The sequence below is a fragment of the Plecotus auritus genome (genome assembly GCF_963455305.1).
Source record: "Plecotus auritus genome assembly, chromosome: 7".
In the NCBI taxonomy this organism is placed as follows: Eukaryota; Metazoa; Chordata; class Mammalia; order Chiroptera; family Vespertilionidae; genus Plecotus; species Plecotus auritus.
Window position 1 is genome coordinate 92,064,736 of NC_137774.1, and position 19,949 is coordinate 92,084,684.

At 52.8% G+C, this 19,949-nt stretch overlaps 1 protein-coding gene across 1 annotated transcript in view; it reads left to right on the forward strand.

Moving 5' to 3' along the window:
• Positions 1 to 19,949, forward strand: part of SRRM3 (serine/arginine repetitive matrix 3) — a 55,072-nt gene that overhangs the window by 26,337 nt on the left and 8,786 nt on the right. Inside the window, exons 3-11 of the mRNA XM_080679929.1 lie at positions 701 to 802; positions 9,312 to 9,440; positions 9,531 to 9,608; positions 10,132 to 10,161; positions 10,604 to 10,666; positions 10,788 to 10,823; positions 12,682 to 12,732; positions 13,221 to 13,322; positions 13,678 to 13,855. Coding sequence (XP_080536055.1) covers positions 701 to 802; positions 9,312 to 9,440; positions 9,531 to 9,608; positions 10,132 to 10,161; positions 10,604 to 10,666; positions 10,788 to 10,823; positions 12,682 to 12,732; positions 13,221 to 13,322; positions 13,678 to 13,855 — 769 coding nt within the window. The remainder of the gene's footprint in view (positions 1 to 700; positions 803 to 9,311; positions 9,441 to 9,530; positions 9,609 to 10,131; positions 10,162 to 10,603; positions 10,667 to 10,787; positions 10,824 to 12,681; positions 12,733 to 13,220; positions 13,323 to 13,677; positions 13,856 to 19,949) is intronic.

The window sequence follows — 19,949 nt, forward strand, 5'->3', positions numbered from 1 at the left end:
GAAGAGCTGGAAGGGCCAGGCAGCAGCTGTCACAGTGGTGCAGTGAGAGAAGATGAAGACTGACTCCAGGGTGTAGGAGTGAGGATAAGGAGTAGAGAATTCTGGACTTTGATCCCTAGCCTGAGACCTGACTCAAGGAGGGAGGAAGGAAGAAGGGAGTAGAGAAGTGAGAACTTCCATTCAAGGCACAGATTTCATCCACCCACCCAGAAAGAGACAATGGATCTAGCACTGGGATCCCCAGCAAGCCATTTGGTAGCCTTGATCCTGCAGAGATGGGGATGCTCGAAGAACCTCCCAAGGTTATTGTGAGGATCAGATGTCCTTGAGGCTAGGAAAGCAGAAAAAGCCATGGATTCTCACTTCTCCCTAAAATGTGTCCAGAGTGCATGTAGTCGGGATGTGGGAGGGAGGCCTGCCCTGGGGGGATGAGGGCCAGGAGGAAGGCCCCACCTAGCTGGTCTCCCCACCTCTGGGAACAAATCTTCCTTTCATTTGTTTGCCTGGCTGGTGTTTGTTTAGTTGGTTGGTTGGCTACCTTGGCACAAAGTGGGCAGGCCTTGCGCTTCCTCAGCGTTGAAAGCCTTGCTTGGACAGACCATCCCAAGCTGGAAAGTGCTCTTTTGACAGGGCTGGGGGAGGGGCAGGGGAGGACACAGGCAGGAAGAGAACAGCCGTCACCCTCCCTGCACCCCTGCAGGTACTCTGAGGAGGAAACCCGGCAGAAGGTCAGGACTTTCCGGCAGATGCTGATGGAGAAGGAGGGAATGCTCACGAGGGAGGACCGGACTGGAGGCCACATGTGAGTGCCACCTGTGTGGGGGCAGAGGAAGGGAGGGTGCAGGCTCAGACAGCAGCTGGGTGCCAGAGGGGCCTTTCCAAATGCTCCTTCTGAGGGTTGGGGGTCTGCAAGGAAGAGAAGAGAGATGTGGATTCTGTCCACTGGAAGCTCCAGCCTGGCCCAGGCACAAGATGGGGCACCAGGGCATCAATGGGACCTGCCCCTGCTCCCTGGGTTCTATCTATGGCCCATCAGTGGGAAAGGCAGCCCACATCTCAGGTCAGGGAATCATAGGCTGCAAATCAGGAAACCTGATAAATGTTCTGACCCCAAGCATTGTCACAGGTTGACAGTGAGACCGAAGGTAGTCCTTCTGCCCCAACTCTTACTACCCAAACAATGGCCTCCAGAGTAAACACGTACTCTGGAAAGTAAGACTCAACGCACCAAATGCCATTGTTAGCGTGGCCAAAGTCTTGTCAGAGAAAGAGAGCATGAGCTTGTGTGTGTGTGTGTGTGTGTGTGTGTGTGTGTGTGTGTGTGTGTGAGAGAGAGAGAGAGAGAGAGAGAGAGAGAGAGAGAGAGAGAGAGAGAGAGAGAGACATCCCTGCACCTGTCAAAGGGCAGGAGGCACCTGTCACAGGACTAGTGGGCAATGGGCCCCCAGGAGAGCTTTGGATAAACAGGGAAGTTATAGGGAGGTCAACTTTGTCTCATTTAGAGAACTGGGAACCACTCAAAACTATACAGAATGGAGCAGACTGCCACAGGAGGCCGGGGCAGCCTATCTCAGAGAGTGTCCAGGCATGTCTGGATGGCCAGATGCCTGGCAGGCAGTGTGCACTGAGTGTCGCTGAATCCACTCTGATCGATCTTCCCCTTGCAAAGCCTCAGTGTCCCTGCCCCATTGTGGCATTCCCTGCTTTTTACATTGCTTAAACCTCCCCTTTCTGGCCTGGGTAGGAGTGAAAGTAGAGTCAAAGCAGCCTCAGGCTTGTGGGGGTTCACAGGTGACTTGGGGAGCCAGGCCCAGTTGGCCTCTCCCTCTTTCTCTTTGGTGAGAATAGGTGATGTCACCACTAACTCCTTCTCTCCAGCCCACCGGAATTCCCAGCAGCCCTCAACAGCTCCTGTGCCTTCCCCCTCATGATGCCAGCCAGTTCCCTACAAAGCAAGGCCAGCCCTTCTCTTCCTCTCTCAAACCTCCTGGTAAACCAGATCCTCCTGCTGCTGCCTGCACCACCTCCAAACCCAACAGGTCCTGGCTTTCTGACTGGTGCCCCTTCAAATCACCCAGGACTCCTCTGGAAATCATCTGCCCTTTCCCCACCCATCCAGTGTGAGAGTGTGAGGCCTCCTCTGGACTCTACCTGCCACCTTCCCTGGGCCCTTTCAGCTCAGGCCTGCCTCTTTTCCCTCCCCTGGGCTCCTTCCTATTAATCTAGTTATTGTCCTTCTTCAATTCTGCTTTCTCCTCCAGCTACCAGCCCACATTTTTCTCTCCTTTCTCAATCAAAACATTTTAAAATATATTTTTATTGATTTCAGAGAGGAAGGGAGAGGAAGAGAGAGATAGAAACATCAATAATGAGAGATAATTATTGATAGGTTTCCTCCTGCACAACCCCTACTGTGGATTGAGCCCGCAACCCAGGCATGTCCTCTTTCCCAGAATCGAACCAGGGACCCTTCAGTCTGCTGGACGATGCTCTCTCCACTGAGCCAAACCAGCTAGGGCTCAATCAGATTTTTGTGTGTGGCATGCATTGTCTCCATTTCCTTAAGCCATGCAGATGTGGTGACTTGCTCAGGCTATGGCCACTGTCATGCTGTGGGCCTGACCTCTCTGGCAGTTACGCTTCCCCTTCTGAAAACCTACTTTCCCCCCTGGCTTCCAGTATGCAGTTCTCTGTGAATTCCTCCTGGCCCTCTGATGGCTTCTGCTGTCTCCCTTATTCCTGCCCACTTCCCAGATGTTGGTGCCCCTCCCCTCAAGGTTCTGTCACGTCCTCAGGTCTCTTCCTTCCTTCTGCCTTCCCTCTTCTCCTGGGGGAATCTTATCCCTTCTACAGCTGAACGCTCTCCTGTTAGTGGATGATTCCCTGGTCTTTTCCAGTAGTCTTGATCTTATCTTTCCTTAAGTGAATGAACAAATGAATGATGCATTTAAGAACTGGGATGCACTGAGAAATATGCCATGGGAGTGTTGCAGTGTCTCCGCCATCAAAAGAAATGTCCTTGAGGATCTGTGATGCATGCCTAACCCTGAGCTAGTCCATTGAGGAGGGAGGAGAGGAGGGGAAGATGTGCCTTCTGTTCTCTGGGTGGGAACACAAACCTGAAACCTGAAACCAGGAATTACTGGCAGCTCCTGACAATGTGGCCACTTGAACCTTTCAGCCCTGTGCTTGTTCAATTGGGGAACTGAGGGGGACAGGCTAGTGTTGTCAGTCCGGAAAGGGTCCTGGGAAGACTTGACAGTCAGGGAGAACCCCTGGTCTGGAGGCAGAGGACAATATAGACTTAGCAGGATCCTGGGACCCCACTAGAACATGAACTCCATGAAGATAGGATCTTTATCCGTTTTGTTTATTGCTATATCCCTGGTGCCTAGAACAAGGCAGCGTGCCAATCTTCCCTGAAGCCTCAGTTTCCTCCTTTACACAGAAAAGGGGTTCGACCAGAAGGCTTCTTTTAGTTCAGGCAGCCAAAATGGTGTGAAAATATCACTCCAAAAAGTGACTATACCAAACTAAGGAGGCTTACGGTGCGCCCTAGATTACTCAGAGGCTGGGAGGAGCTGTTTGTGGTGCTGAACCCAAGGCCGGAGGAACAGAGATGAGACTGGTCCTGTACCTGCCTTACTGTAGACCTTTAATTCTTAGCTCAGAGTGTGGGGTAGTGGAGGGAGAGTGCAGGCTCTGGTGTCAGACATTCCACCTGTCTAAACCTTTAAGTTCAATGTTAACCGCCTGGACTATGGATTCCTGCTCCACCACATCCCAGCTGTGCGACTTGAACAGGTCCCTAACTTCTCTGGGCTTCCACCTCTTTACTATAAAATGGAGATATTAGTACCTACCTCATAGGACTGTTGAGGAAATTAAATGAGACGATGAATGTAAATGTGAAGAATAGTCACTAGCACACAGCAGACATGTATCACTACTAGATGACCAGCACAACTATCTTAGTCAGATCAGGCTACTATAACAAAAACACCAGAGATTGGGTGGCTTTGTTGTATAACAACACAAACTTGTTTCTCACAGTTCTGGAGGCGGGAAGTCTGAGATCATGGTCAGGTTCAGGTGAGAAATGTGTTCTGGGTTGTAGACTGTGACCTTCTTATATCCTTACATGACAAAAAGAAAGCTAGCTCTCTTGTCTCTTCTTATAGGGGCACTAGTCCCATTCATGAGAGCTCACCCTCATGACCTAATTACCTCCCAAAGGCACTGCCTCCTAATACCATCACATTGGGATTACAGTTTCAACATATAAATTTGGAGGGGACACAACATTCAATCCATAACATCCACAATCCCCATGATCACAGGGAGGCCTGGCAATGGCGAGTGTTGGATTGATATTAACTTATTCCCCTCTGCCTGAGTTTCTCCACCCTCTCTGCCAACTGTGAGATTCTCTCAGGGATTTATAAAGCCCTCTGACCACCCAGCAGTTTCTGTGCTCATGCCTTTGGCTTCCTGACCCTGATACCCCACACGCACTCATAGACAGGTAATTTGAGATGTATAGAAATTCAATGCCCTCTCAGAGTAAGATGACAAAGAAGAGCCAGCTGAAGGGTCTCCACCGTGTGTGTGTGTGTGTGTGTGTGTGTGTGTGTGTGTGTGTGTGTCTGATTTTAACTGTCTACGAACTGTAAGAGCCCATGACAACTCCCACTCAGGAAAGGGTCTCAACAAAGAGTCATTCCCAGAGCTTTTTATCCCAGGGATCATCAGTCTTCCTTAAGCTGATTGACTGGTTTGAGTGACAGTCTCTTGGGGCAGTCCCACCTCAACCAACACTCCACCTGTCTACCCTCCATACTGGATACCAGAACATCACACTGCTGCAGTATTATCTGGATGTGGAGCCAGTGGAAGGTTTTGAGAGGTGTGATGTGGTCAGACAGGTGCGTGGGGACTTTACCCTTTGAAAGATGATCAGATGGATGAAACTGAGGAGAGGTGATGGAGAGAAATAGTAGGTCCCAGAGATCTGGAGACTTTTGTCCTTGGAAATGATTGGTGTGGGGAGTCCTATTTTGCCCCAAAAACCTTCTGTAGGTTCCCCATCATCCATGCAATCAAGTCTGGACTCCCTGGCCTGGCATTCAAGGCCTCCACACACTAGACCCAGCCTGGTCTCCCACTCTCAGCATCACACAGCAGCCAGCCTGACCTACTGACAATTCTCAGCTGTGCCCTGTATGTTTACACTCCCATATCTTTTCTCATTCTGGGCCCTCAGCCTCAAACACCCTATCCTCTTCTGCACAGACTCAAAGCACCCCATCATCCAAGGCTGCCTCTAAAAACCACTTTGCCACCCTAACCGGTGTTGCTCAGTGGATAGAGCGTCGGCCTGCGGACTGAAGGGTCCCAAGTTTGATTCCGGTCAAGGGCATGTACCTTGGTTGCGGGCACATCCCCAGTGAGGAGTGTGCAGGAGGCAGCTGGTCGATGTTTCTCTCTCATCGATGTTTCTAACTCTCTATCCCTCTCCCTTCCTCTCTGTAAAAAATTAATAAAATATATTTAAAAAAAATAAATAAAAACCACTTCGCCCATATTGCCAGGATAAAAGTAAAACCTTCTCTTCTTTGGAATGCATATGTTTTCTTTATTTCTTGGGGCTGCTGTCAGTTCTTTTTTCTTTTTTTACTCTAATAGACAATGACAACTTTTAAGAATAATTGTTTTCATAGTTTTGTAATACAACAAAATGTTTGGAATAGAGGGTTTATAGTGAACAAAATTCATAAGCTACTTTCTAACACAGTGAGAAAATTCATCTTTTCTTTCTGTGCATCTAATTTTAGATGGAGTGTGACCTCTCTGTGCCTCTTTATTTTATCTGTAAGATGGGACTATTAATGGTGGTACCCACATCAGCGGCTTGTTCTGAGCATTAAATGATTAAATACATGTAAAGTGCTTAGAATAGTACCTGGCACCTTCATTAGTAATTATAATATGCACAGTGTTATATTTTTGCCCTGCATTTTGAGAAGATAGAGGAGAGGCCTCAGGCCTGACTCATCTCTTTTCCTGCCATCACTAAACCCCACAACCCCCCCTCCCTCCAGGCCCCTGGCAGGCCTGGCACACTGGCTGAATAAATGAGCAGGAGCAGAGAGGGCAGAGCCTTTGCCTGGGATCTGCCCCTCCTCTGTCTGGACTCATTCATCTGTCAATTGGCCATTATACTCCTGGATAATGGAAAACAGAACCAGTTAATTAGCAAAACTGCTGGCGGGAAGAAGGGCATGTGACAGGCGGTCTTTTCCCAGGTCAGAACCTTGCCCATGGCGGCCCGTCCAGCATGTGTCCTGTGCAGCGCTGTGTTCAACCTCGATATGTTCTTGGTCCCTCTGCAGTGGACTCTTTGGGCCTGCTTTGGTCAGTTACCTGGGGCTTGATTTGTTCTGTCACAGGGAGGAATGCCTCCCCTGCCCATTTCATAGACGTGGTGAGAAGTAAACTAGACCACAAACATGAACTGAAGAGTAGGAAATGTTAAACAAATCTAGAGCTCAGTACACACCCCCTCAATTGTGTCTACAAAGTAGGGAGGAGACAGCTGAGCTAACATCTACAGCAGGGAAGCCCAGCCAGCTAAGTCAAGGGCTATCCTGTTTGCACATGACTTCTCAAAGCCAATTGCATAGGTGAACTTACATTCTTTACTCAAAGGTCCCAAAACCATAGAGGATGTTCCTTTTCCACTCTGGGCCTCGGTTTTCTCATCTATAAAATGGGGGGAGGGAACAATTTTTCTAAGTAGCTCTACATGGGATTTGTGAACTGCAAAGAACTATTTGAACATTAGACAATATTGTTGTTAGTGATACTGTCATCTAGGAAAGGCAGGATAGGAGAACCCTGGGAGATCTTGCAAAGCAGATGTGGTGGTACCAGCCCCACAAAACTACTCCCATTGATATCCCTGGAACTCCCGGAACAAGTCTTACCAAAGGTTCTGAGACCTTGTGCCTCTCCCTGAGCCTGCTACTCATACCCTATGCCTGCTCTCAAGTAAAACCTCTCAGAAGGGACTGAAGAATGAGAGAGGCCAAATGACAAGGCCCCAGGGAGGGAGGATGGGGAAGTGGGGAGAGAGTTCTGTCCCGGGACAGAGGAAGAAAGGGGGTGGCCAGCAGACTAAGGGCACAGTGAGGGGAAGGAGCTCAGTGAGGGCCTACACCCGGGGGCTCACTCAGCTAGGATGTTAGGAGGCAAGAAGGGCTCCCTGCAGAAGGCAGTGCCCAAACTATGCTATTTTATTTTGTCAATAGCCCTCCTCATTTTTGTGTCCAGATAAGCGGAAGCCCCCCTCCCACTGGCTCCAAACAATGTTGGAGTGCCCTTACGTTTTGCTAAAGACTATCTTTTATGTATCAGGCATTTGTGTAGCTGAGGGCTATGTGGAGTGAGTTGGGGATTTCAGGGACAGGGACAGGAGGTGGGAGGCCACTGGCTTCGGGAAAGGAGCGTGGGGAGAGCACAGAGGTTTGAGTGAAGGGATGTGGGGTGTTTGACTCTGTGGGGGTGGGGGGAATGACATGAGCCTCTCCTCCATCACCCCAGAAAAACCTCCTGTACTACCTGGATGACTTCAAGGCTGCCAGGGTCATGTTAGGGAACTGAATGGCATTACTGAGATTCTAGATTAGCAGATTGCTGGAGATTTGTTTCTGAAAATTCTTTGCCCTCAGTAGCTGTGGTCTGCCTTCCTTGTCCTGTATCTCTTTCATGTCTCACAACTGCTTTTCTCCCTGCAAGAGGAGGTGTTGGTATGTGAGTGTCCGACTGAGCTCCCCATCTAACAGTGGTGACCATGGCGGGAGGGGGGGACAACAGGAGCTTCAAAAACAGAATCTCACTTAATCCTCTCCTCAAAGCTGGGATATTCTTTCCTCCTTGGATAGATAAGGACCTTGAGGCTCAGTGAGCTTGGTCATGCCTGGATTCAGACCTGTCTGTGTGAATCCAAAGCTCATGTCATGTTTTAACACTCTGCCATCCAAGTCCTGGCTTCTCTCTCTCTCTCAGGGCAGGGAAAGAATGAGCCGGGTGAATGGCTCCCAGGAGTGAGGGTAACTGAGCCTCCATGCAGAAGGGGCATTGTCTGAGCCAGCATAGAATGGAAAATGGAAGGTGGGGGGCACCACCCAGAAACCAGTACCCTGGAGCTGGGCTTTTGGAGGATGGCTTCTGGGCGTGTTTACTAAAAAGCAAAGTTGCAAAGCTCCCGTTACCTCGGTGAATTCTCCCAAAGCCCTTTAACACAGTTGTCACTCTCATGTTGGAGAAGAGGTTCAGAGAGGGGGCAGACAGGTAGCAGGCCATACAATGACTTAGGGATAGTGTGTGATGCGCTTGCCTTAAGTCCAGCTGCCTTTTGGGAAAAAGCATCAATCTTTAACATGCCCGCAGGGTGCAAACATCTGGCTGAAGGCTGGGCTCCTGAACCAAGAGCAGGGCCAGGACCACCAGGGGCCCTGCTGAGTGTAGGGGAGAGCTTTGCAAGATGGGGGAGATCCGAGGCGGAGTGCTGCCGCCAGGCAGTGATTGATGACAGCTCGGCAGCAGAAGAGCAAGGAGGCCTCCGGAGGCTGGAGGCTGCGGAGAGGAGGGCGAGGGGAAGCTATGAATATTTGAGAGGCAGCCAGGGCTGGAGGAAGGAGGGTGTGGGGGAGGGAGGCAGTCGGGTGGGCAGGGGAGGCAGCTCAGGAACTGGGACAGCAGGGTTAAGGAAAGCCATAGCAGTGAGGGCGGCTCACTGAGGGAAAAGGAAGGCTGGAGAGAATGAGCGGGCTTAGAGAGGGGAAAGGGGCTGGAGAATGGGGCAGTGAGGTTAAAGGGGACAGAGATGCATGAAAGGGGCTCAATGAGGGGAAAGAGGGCTGGATTAGGGGTGCAATGAATGGGACTAAGGGACAAAGAGTCAGTGCGGGAAGGGGACTCCATAAGGGGAGTGGCCTCACTCAGGAGGAGGGGGCTCATTGATGAGATAGAGAGAACTTGTAAAGGGAACTTAGAGGGAAAGGGCTCCCTGCTCTTTTTTCTTTTTCGCAAAATATGGCACCGTTAAGGCTGGGAGTCCTGTAAGGTAGGCTCCCCGCGGGATTCCCCAAATCCCCGCCTGACCGTCTAGGGGTCGAGGCTGCAGAGTCCGGAGCCGGCCGCACCCCGCCTCCCTTGAACCTTTGGGGCGGAGCAGGCCTGGGGCGCTGCTCTGAGAAAGGGGCGGCAGGAAGGCCCGGCCCGGTGCTGAGCGTCCCTGTCGCCGGCAGCGTGGCGGAGACACCGCGGCTGCCCGAGGGCGCCGAGCCAGGCCTGGAGTACGCGCCCTTCGACGAGGACGACGGCCCGGTGGACTGCGACTGCCCGGCCGCCTGCTACCGCGGGCACCGGGGCTACAGGTCAGCGCCCGGCGCGGCAGGGAAGGACAGGGCCCGGGTGGGGCGGCCCCGCCCCCTCACCTCCGCCCCGCCCCCGCCCCTTCTCCGCAGGACCAAGCACTGGTCCAGCAGCTCGGCCTCGCCCCCTCCCAAGAAGAAGAAAAAGAAAGGCAGCCACCGGAGGAGCCGGTGAGAGCACCGCCGGCTGCGGGGGGGCTGGAGGGGCGCGGTGGGTCCCCCCTCCCGCGGTGTCTGCAGGGACCCAACGCCGCATTTGTGAGGCCGCCCACGCTGAGCTTCTGCACCTAACAAAGTGCTCTCCCCCTACTGACCCCGCCCTTCACTCAACCCCCTTCCTTTTACCAGGCCCCTCCCTCCACTAGCCCCTCCCCTTCACCACGTCCCCTCCCTTCATTGAGTCCCCACAGTGGCATCACCCGCCCCAGACCTCAGACCGGATACGCTGGCCTCTTCCTCAGACCCTCTGCCCCAGGACTAGACACACTGACCCCGTCCACCTGATGGGTACCCCTCTGCCCTTCCCCAGTAGCCCTGCCCTCCCCACCACTGTATGAGTGGCCTGGTTGGAGGGGTTTGCCAGCGTCTCATCTGTGGTTCCCTCTCCCCTGTCCTGAGTGAGACCCTGGAAATCTTCTGGGGACCCAACTAACCCAGTCGAACTGTTTGTCCTTCTTTCTCCCCTGGCCCTCAGCAAAAAGAGGAGACTAGACTCGGAGTGCAGGTCAGTGATGAAGGCGGGCAAGGACCAGGAAGGGGGGGGTGTTTCTGTGGGTGGGTGAGATTCCAGGGCCATCTCCAGAAGCAGGAGGCCTTGGACCTCAGGGCCTGGACCATGGACACCAACCGCTTTTCCCCAGCAAGGCCAGAACTCCCACCATTACAGCCGCCAACCTTTGGTTTGAAATAGCCCTCTCTCACAATGCCAAGGAGGCTAGAAGGGTGACCAGGGACAACACGGGCAGTTCCATCAACTACCTTTAGGGACCTTGCCAATCCCCTGGGCCTCGGTTCACTCTGTACAGCAGGCAGTTGGCTTCATGGCCTGGAATCCACTTTCCAGCTTTGAGCCCTAGGCACCCAGCCTTCCCTAGCCATTTCCAGCTGCCCCTCCACCTCCCAGGCCCCAGTTCACTAGAGCCCACCTCCCACCCCTTTGTCCGCAGCTGTGGGAGCTCCTCACCCCTACGCAAGAAGAAGAAGAGTGTGAAGAAGCACCGCAAAGACAGGTACCCTTCCTCTCCTGGGGCTTCCTCTCACTTCCATGGGGCCCAGGACCAGGGCTGTACTGCTTGGGTGTCCCTGAGTCATCCCAGATGGATTCAAGAGAACCCTTTTATGGCCCTACAGGTCTGATTCTGGGTCCAGGAGGAAGAGACGGCACAGGTGAGTGGTGCCCTGTGGAGGTGTGATAGGAGGATATGGTTAGAAGCTAGTGCCCCCCTGCAGAGACCAAGGCCCAAAGGAAGCCTTCATGGGAGGGGCGTTTTGAGGGTCCTGCCCAGCTCTACCCTCCCACTGCAGGGACTCTCTCTTAGCCACAGGCAGGGGACTGAGGGTGGGCAGAGGACCATGAAGACCAGTGATTTGCAATCCTTGCCTGCCCCATGAGTCAGCCTTGACATAGGGACCCCAAGAATTTCCAGACAATACAGCAGGTCCAGTGTCCAAGGGGTGTGTCCGTAGAGGTGTCAGGTAGAAGGCAGAATTTGCAGGAAAAGGGCATGCCAGATAGAAGGAAGCCTCAGTTGGCAGAGACAGAGTGGGTGGGCTGTGGTTACAGTATCATGAGGGGCAGGTGCCAACCCCCAACAGGCCTGAGTGCTATGGAGATGGCCTCCACCAAGGCAGGGCTGAGAGCCAGCATGAGCCTCTGAAGTGACTTACTCAGGATGGACTGGGAGAGAGGACAGGAGGAAGTGAAAGATAGGAGCCCAGGCAGAAGCAGGGGTGGAGAAAGTAGAACACACCTGGAGGGAAAGATGTGGGGCAGTCACATCCCTGTGGTTGGCATGAGAGCCAGAGCCCCTCTCAAGCAGCCCTGAGGAGGAGCAGAGTCCCCAGCCCCATTTTTGCAGTGTGTATTTGCCCATGGCCATTTGTCAGGGGGGAAGGAGCCTAATTGGACACCTAATCCTGGCCCTCCAATCTCCTCAGTTTCCTCCTTTCCCTCCCCCCAGTCCTTAGAGGCCAGTGTTGGCCTCTGCTGCCCTCAATATGTCACCATCAGCTTGTACAGATCCTCTGGCAAGCACCTATCAGTCCTGGGAAGGACCTAAAGATGAGCTAGGCTAGATAGCTCCAGATGGGGAGACTGATGCCCCAAGCATGCAACATGGGTTCTAGACCCAAACTTTTGCCCCTGCACTCCCTTCCCCCTCCCCCCCGGTTCTGCCTCCCATTCCTTTTGATCCTGTGAGAAATACCTTCCAGTGTTTCTTAGCATCACATCATTTTTGGTCAGAAGAAAGCATCTGAAAGTTCAGGAGTAGAGGATTGAGTCAGAATTTGGTGGCATCAGGGAGGGTGGGGCTGAGAGACCTATGGGACCCGGCATGAGGTGAGACCTTAGAGGGCTAATCAGAAGGCTTTCAGTCCTTTTGTCAAAGGCAGAAATTGGGCTGTGGGGCCCACCCCAGAGAGCTGGATGGGATGGGATAGGGGTCCAGAGGAGTAATCCAAAAGCAGGAAGATCATGCCCAAGGGCAAGAAAATCACACCCAAGGGAAAGCATTTATTTTCTAAACCCCTGGTGACTGACCCTGGGCTGGGCCACAGTCTAGAGGACAGAGAAGCAGGAGGCTTGGGCTCTGTCTGGGAGGGCCCCATCAGAGGAGACCTAGGGCATAGGGAACACAAATGAAGTGTGGAGGGCCACTGCCCACCCTGATAACTCATCAGAGGGGCCCATCCCAAGACTGATGCAGAAGATAAGGGCAGGTCAGCCTTCCTTCTGAATCAGTGGTCACATCACCATTTAGCACTCCCAGAGGGAGCAGCAGTTAGGGCCCGGGCAGAAGGTGATCATGGGCCAGGATTTACTGGAGAAAGAAGGAACAGACTTGGCAGAATTGAAGAAACCAAAGCAAAGAGTTGGATGGGCAATTCCATACCTGCCAATAAGGCTCAGGTCAGAGGGGGGAACAAATCTCAGGTTAACACATAGGACAGCTGGGCTCCCTGGAGGCTCACCCTCCCCTGCCTGGCTCAGGCTGTGCTGTCACCTAGCCTCTGCTTTCTGTAGATCTCGAAGCCCCAAGAGCAAAAGAAAAGAGAAGAACAAAGAGAGGAAGAGGTGAGCACTATTCCCCATTCTCCAGCTCCTCAGCCCTTCTTCCCACACAGCAAACCTGGCCCCTGGAATCACAGAATCAGGCTCTTGAAGGTAGTTCATTTTGTACCCCCTGCTCAGGTGGGAACATTCAGACCCAGAGAGTAAGCCAAGAGTCCTCGAGAGTCGAGTCAGTGGCAGACCTGGAACTGGAACCCAGGCCTCTTGCATACGGGTCCAGGATGTTTTCAAGCTCAGTCCTTGTAACTCTCCTGCACTTCTCCAGGGTCACAAGAACAACAGCTGAGGGACCAGTGAGGTCTTGGGGGGTTGGGGCTATCTGGAGAAAAAGGCACCTTCTCCTAATTCCCACAAATGACCCACAGGGACTGGCTGGGCTTTGCGTGGACAGCCTTTGTGTAATTTTTGTAGGAGACTTGGGGAGGGGATATTGGTCAGCTGTGGCTTCCATCAGGAAGCAGAACTTAGGTACAGGCTGATTTCTCTCCCAGGCCACACGATTCCCCAGGCCGGAGGTCCCATCGCCACAGCAGCGGAAGTTCCCACAGCCCCTCACTCTCCTCCCAGGACAGCGATTCCAGATCGCCCAGCAGGTAGGTCCTAGGCCCCTGGGAGAGCTCAGGGTGTGGCTGAGCCCGGCTTTCTGCTGGGGCTGAGCTGGCTTTCTGCGTATTAAATATACTCGAGGCTGGGGAGCCCGGCTGATAGACAAACAGCAATTAATCAGTGGGTAGTTTACCAGGGCAATGCCAGTGCCAACTTGGAACTGGGCTAGGCATCCCAGACCTTGAATGGAAATCAAGGCAGTGTGCGGACTGGGGCTTGGCTCTCTAAATAGAAATGTTCCCGGCCAAGTGCGAAAGCCGGTAGGGAGCTGCCCTTCCTGCGGGAAGCGGCCTCTTATAGAGGGGCGTCCCAAGCCGGCTCTCCTCACGTCTCCTGCCCCAGGCTGAGCCCCAAGCCCCGAGGCGAAGGTCGGAAGACGGGCAGCCAGCGGTCCAGCGGGAGCCGATCGCCTTCCCTGTCAGGCGGCAGCGGATGGGGGTCGCCCCAGCAGAACGGAGGCAGCCGGCAGCGGAGCGGAGCGCAGGGGGGCCGCCCGGGCTTGGCGCACAGCCCGCCAGATGTACGTATGCCTGGCTTTGCGGAGGGTTCCTGCGACGCGCGGGCTGCGCCTTGCTGGGGCGGGGAGAGTCGCTGCCGCGCGGGGGAGGCAGTGAGTGTGTAATGGGGCGGGGCGCTGCACGCCTTCCTCAGGCCCTCCGCTTCCCCCCTCCCCTGCGCCCTCCCTTGAATGGGAGCGGCCAGGAGTGCTTGGTTGTTATGCCCACCTGGCTCTAGTGTCCTGTGGGTGGGTGGGGGTGCTGCAGGCTTGGGCCACCCTTGAGCTTGGCAAACTGAAGGCCAGAAAGGGTTACCACCGCGACACTCAGCCATTTAAGTAAGGAGCTGAAGAGGAAACAAGATCTCTTGCCTCCCTCCCCAGGCATATTGAGGAGGGAGGGGGCATGGCCATTGAGACAGGACTCCCCTGGGCATCACTTGGGCCCTAAGCCTCCCTCTCCTCACCAAGCCCTTTCCCCCTTTCTGAGTGCTCTCTGCCCCTCAGCCCCCTCACTAGACGCCCCCCTCCCCCAGTCCCCTTGCCACAACAGAGCTGCATTTCTAAGGTCCTTTTCCCAGCCACTACCCTCATCTGGACAGGTATCTCAAACCTGGGGGTTCCACTTCCCATCTTTCCTAAGGCACCTCCCAGTGTACCCATTGCTCCCTGGGAGACCACACCAACATCACCCCAAAAACTGTCCTCATCCATTCTCCAGGAGGGGCACAGATTTCTTGAAACCCACAGGCAGGTGTGGTGATTGTAGGAGCCCCCTTTTGTCTGCTGATCTTAGAGTTCGGTGTAGAGGCCCCCTCAGGGAGAAGGGACTACAGCACTGACAGGGGCAGTGGGTGGGCGGGCACAGGGGACTTAGGGTGGGCAGTCTGCAGGTCCGCCCCCCCCCCCCCCACACACACACACACAGGCAGCCCAGAAACCCCAGCAGGGAGGGGGCGCTGCTCCTCCCCAGACCTCAGGTCTCAGCAGCAAACCTGTACATGTCAGTTTCGTTTTGATTTTTGGCTGTTTTCGTTTCACTCCCTTTCTTTTCTCAAATACCCTTAGTCCAGGACCTCAGCAAGGAAAGTCAAAGGGCACCTGACAAAAGGCTTTTGGTCTCAAGGTTAATTTTTGTTTAAGGACATTACCCGAATGGAAACTGCCCCTCCTGGACAGGGTGCCAGGCTCCTGAGCTCTGAGGGGCCTGGTCAGGCCACGTGGGGAGGATCACACCAATGTCCCTGGATCTGTCCTGGGTGTGGGAGAGAGCACGCAGAGGTAGCTGAGGGCAAACAGGAGAGGGACAGGTCTGAGACATGATGCCCAACCTCCTACCGCATGGGCACAAAGCCTGAACAGCACAGTGCCCCAAACACCTTCTCATGGAGGTACAGAAAAGCATGTGTTTCCAAGTCAGGGTGAAAGGAGGCCCCTTCCCACTTTTGGTCCCCTCCCCAGCCTTGGATGCCTAAGCAGTAGCCCCCACAAGAGCCCTGGGCATGTGCAGACAAAATGGTCACAGCAACTAGGTAGACCCTAGGAGCAAGCAGTCAGGGAAGGTGGCCTAGCAGCTGGCCTGGGGAGGAAGCCTTGGCAGCACCCCAACCTTCTCCCTCCCAAAGTGGGACTCCATTTTGACATGGCCCTGGGAGTTTCCTGGGAGACAACACTTCGTTACTCCTTTCACAAAACATGGTCCCCCAATTCTCTTTCTACCCTCTGGGCTCTGGGAGTTCAAAGACTGCTGACCATCCCCTGCCTCTCACCTGCACCCAGATCCCCTCCTTGCCTTGCCCATAGAGCCTCTCCTCAAAGTGAAAGGAGGCTGGTTCTCTCTTGCCTCCAGGGAGGTGAGATGGGGGTCATAGACTTTGCCATTAACCAAAAATGTTTTTTGGGAAAAGCACTGGGGGTGGTATTCTTGGATTCTCACCTTTAAAAAAAGAGAGAGAGACAAATGGAAAAAGAAAAGCTCACCATTCTTAACCCCGTCTATGTTTCTGTTTTTGTTTTTGTTTTTAGCCTCCCATTTGAAACGTGGTAATATTGTGATTCCATTTCTTGTTTAGTGGCAAGGGAAGAGGGTGGGGAAGTGTATGTAACTCTTCCTGTTATTTCATTTTATTTTTGTTTGTGTTTTCTTTTCCTTTTTTTTTTCTTTTGTAATGTACAGAAATGCAAACTATCTCTCTGGGTTTTTTTCTATCTTCTCTGTTGTTCTAGAATTTTGCTTTTGTGCGTTACTGTGGGAGCCCCTCCTCCTAATGCAGAAATGGTTTTTGAATCTCAGTGAACATTAATCATATACATATCTCTATAAATTATTTTTCCTTTCTAATCAGAATTTAAAAGGGAAGATAACACTTACAAAATCATTTCCCATGCCAACAGCTTCTGCCAAATCTGCAGCAGCAGCCGTCCCTCCCCTCAACCCCAGGCAAAGGGCACTGGTGGACCTGCCTCAGCTTTCAAATTAACAAAAGTGGTGCAGACCGTACTCTGGGTGCCTGTCTATAAGGAACTTTGGAGAGAAGCTGGGAGACCCAAGAAGGGAGAGACTTGTCCCAGTCACCCAGGGACCTTCCCAGAGCAGTGAGCCTCCTGTGTCTTCTCAGTTCTGTCTAGTATAAGATGATGGCTAGGCATGGCAGGGAGAGCCTGGAAGAGGGTGCTGAAGACACCTGAGAGAGTTTAGTTCAGGTGAGGGCTTCAAAGCCAGACACTCCCAACCAAGAGAAAAAAAATCCATCCTCGTTTTGAGACTGAGGCCATAGGATGCTGGCTCCCAACATCTCTTTGCTGTCCCATCCCAGGCCAGGGCTGACCCCCCAAAGGAATTTCTGGATTCTGCTGCCTACGGCTGTCTGCAGCTCACAGAGATCAAATGATCAGCTAAAGACACACAGCATTTTAGAGGCAGATCTAAAAAGGAGATCCTCTAACCTCAAGACCCCAGCCACAGCCAAGATGTGGAGATGGTAGTCAATGGGAAGCACACTTCAGGAGCCTGAGTAGGAGGAGAATGAGGAGGATTTGGGAAGTGGATTCTGGGGCCTCAGCGCTTACCTTTCCCCTGAGGACCCCTCTAGAAGTTGTTGGCTCTCTGAACTCCCCAGCACTGAGGCCTGCCCACATGAAGGCCAGGGTATAGGTGAGCCTGGTTTTGCACAACTCTATATGACTGCAGCTTTAGCAACTCAGGGAGCCCTAAGCCCTCACAGTTCACACCCATGTGGGAAAAGAAATAATGAAGCACAATGAGGGAAAGGAAGCTGCTCAAGGTCACGTAATGTGGTGTAGAAAAGTAAGATACTGAGCCCAAAGCCCAGCATACTGGCCAGATAGGGTGTGCCGGGATTGCAGCCTTAGGAGTAGGGCCCCCTTCCTTGGCTCCACCTGTCCCTAGCTTTGGAAGTGTGGAGGGAAGCCTCACCATTTGCCGACAGTACCAGAGATGCTTCCTGAGCAAGGCCCCCAGGCTCTCTGGCCTCTGCCTCTGGTTCAAATTTCATCTCAAAATGGGCAGCCTAGAGTGACCCCAAGAAGAGGTGCCCATGGCACTGCCTGACCTGTCTCATCCAGCCTCTCTCCTCTACACCCTCAGGGAAGAGCAGTGACCATGGCTGGAGTGGGGAAGTCAGCATAGGAAGGGACACCTTGGCATTTCTTCTAGGCCAGTGGTCGGCAAACCATGGCTTGCAAGCCACATGTGGCTCTTTGGCCCCTTGAGTGTGGCTCTTCCACAAAATACCACGGCCTGGGCAAGTCTATTTTGAAGAAGTGGCGTTAGAAGAAGTTTAAGTTTAAAAAATTTGGCTCTCAAAAGAAATTTCAATCGTTGTACTGTTGATATTTGGCTCTGTTGACTAATGAGTTTGCCGACCACTGTCTAGGCTGAAGCCAGAAAGCAGGAGGGATGAATTTTGCTAAATGGTGCTAAAGCCAGGGGGAAAGGGAATAAGGTTGACTTGAGGCAGGATCAATCCTCCAAATTGAATCCGTGGTTGCCTTCCCTTTTAAATGCACAGTTCCTACTTCACCCCATCTGTCCACTCTGATTGGCCTTGTTTAAACAGCTTCTCTTTCTTCTTTCTGGCTGGGTCCACCTTTCTCTCTGTCTCTATTTCCTTCTTCCTTCTGCCTTTGCTTCTCTCTCTCTCTCTCTCTCTCTCTCTCTCTCTCTCTCTCTCTCTCTCTCTCTGTCTCTCTCTCTTTGAGCCCCTCTGTCTCTTTCTCTCCATCTCTCCCCTGAAATGGGCCTATCTCCCCAGGCTGCAAGCCCCTCCTTCACCCACCCTGTGGTTCTGCTTCCATCAGCTGCTTCCTGCATGCCCTCTGGAGGTTTTCTGTTGTTTAAAGAGTTAAGAAAAGCTTGGCTATTGGAACCTGTGGTGGGAGGGGGAAAGCAAACAGAAATGGCTGGGCAGGAGTCGCCTGCCATCCCTGGGACTAGACCAAAAGCCACACTTAGCTGCCATATGCCAACTCAGAGGGGGAGCGCAGCTCAAAGTCACTGTCTTTCCCCATTCTGCATTCCCAATGCGGAGACCTTCTTTTCTTTTTTATTATTGCATTCCCGTCCCTGACCACTGAGAAGGTAGGTATCCCAGCTCAGCTGTGCGCTCGCTCGCTCCCATCTCCAGATAAGCCCTGCCACTCTGCTTGGTTTGAATGTGGTTTTCTTCCTCTTTCTCTCAGTCTCACTCTGGTTGGTTTTCTTCCCTTCCCTTTTCTTTCCTTATTTTAGTGACTACTCATTTGTAACTTGCATTTTCTCCAAATGAGCTACAAAGCTGTGTTTCCTGGTTTGTCGTTTGGTTTTCTTGACCTCCCCCCACCCCAACAACTTTTCTGGTTCATTCTTCCCTCCTTCCCCCGCCTTCCCTGCTCCTCCTTCCTCCTCTCCACCCCACCTCCCAATCCTCCTTCATGCTCTCTCTCATTTTGTTGTCTGAATGCATTTCTGTGTGGTTTAGCATTCCAAGTTTGTGTTCCCATCCTGAACTCTATGCTGTGGTTGAGCCAATTTGATTTCTGTTGTCTGGAGTAACTGCTAAGCCTCTCACCCCTCATCCCTGCCAGCCCCTGGGGTGACTTGAGTAATAAATCTTTGTTGGAGGGGCCTGTGCTGGGCCTTTGCCCTCCGGATCCTGGAGGAAGTTCTGGCTGAGGTCAGGCCTGGGAAGAGAGCCCTGTCCCATCCTCTGGGGCCTCCTGGGCTCCTGAAGGTGCTGCCCTGGCCGACGGCAGAGCTTTAGGGTGGGAGCTGCAGGACTTTGGGCAGCAGTTGACAGCAGGACTAAATCCCACAGCTCCATCTTTGGGGTGTGATGGTGATTGGACTTTGGGTGGGGAGTGAACTGCAGGAATAGGCACTGGACTTAAAGTTCTACTTAGAAAGTCTCTGTGGGGGGTGGAAGGAACTCTCAGCTAACCCTCTGCTCTCTGGACCACTACCCAATCTAGAAAGGGGCTCCCTCCTTCCCCCAGCATCCTTCCGTCTTCCAAATTTGAGCTTAATGTGCAGAATGATCCAGAAGGGATAGTCAGCAGAGGCCACGGACCCCCAAGGTTAGGGCAGAACTAGGCTAGGTCCTGGGATTTGTGTCTTCCAGCCCAGTGCTCATCCAGCCACAGAGGTAGGTCCTCAAGGATCTCATCTCTGCCCTTTAAACTGTTTTTTTCCCATCTAGAAGCAGCTACAGAAGTTTGACATCCCAACCCTGTGAGTCCTCACTGGACCTCATCTTTGACAAGAGAAGGACTCATCTCTCCCCATGTTGACCCCAGGGGCAAGTCCCCAGTAGATCACCCCTTCAGAACATTCTTCAATCCTGGTGGTGCTAGGAGGGCAGGCAAGGAAATTGTTCATGGAGGGAGAGAGCGCTGCTGGTCCAATGGAGAAGAGGAAGCCCCACCCTCAAGGAGTACCTGATGCAACCAGGCACCCACAGGATCCTCAAATGCTGAGCTGGAGGGGCTAATTGCCCCAGATGCTCACTTATTCTTATCTTTAGGAATACCAGGATCAGGCAACCACACTATTCCTTGCTGCTCTCTTCCCCTTGTCTTTCCACCTCAAAAATTTCTTACGTAAGCAAAAAGAAAAGATGTT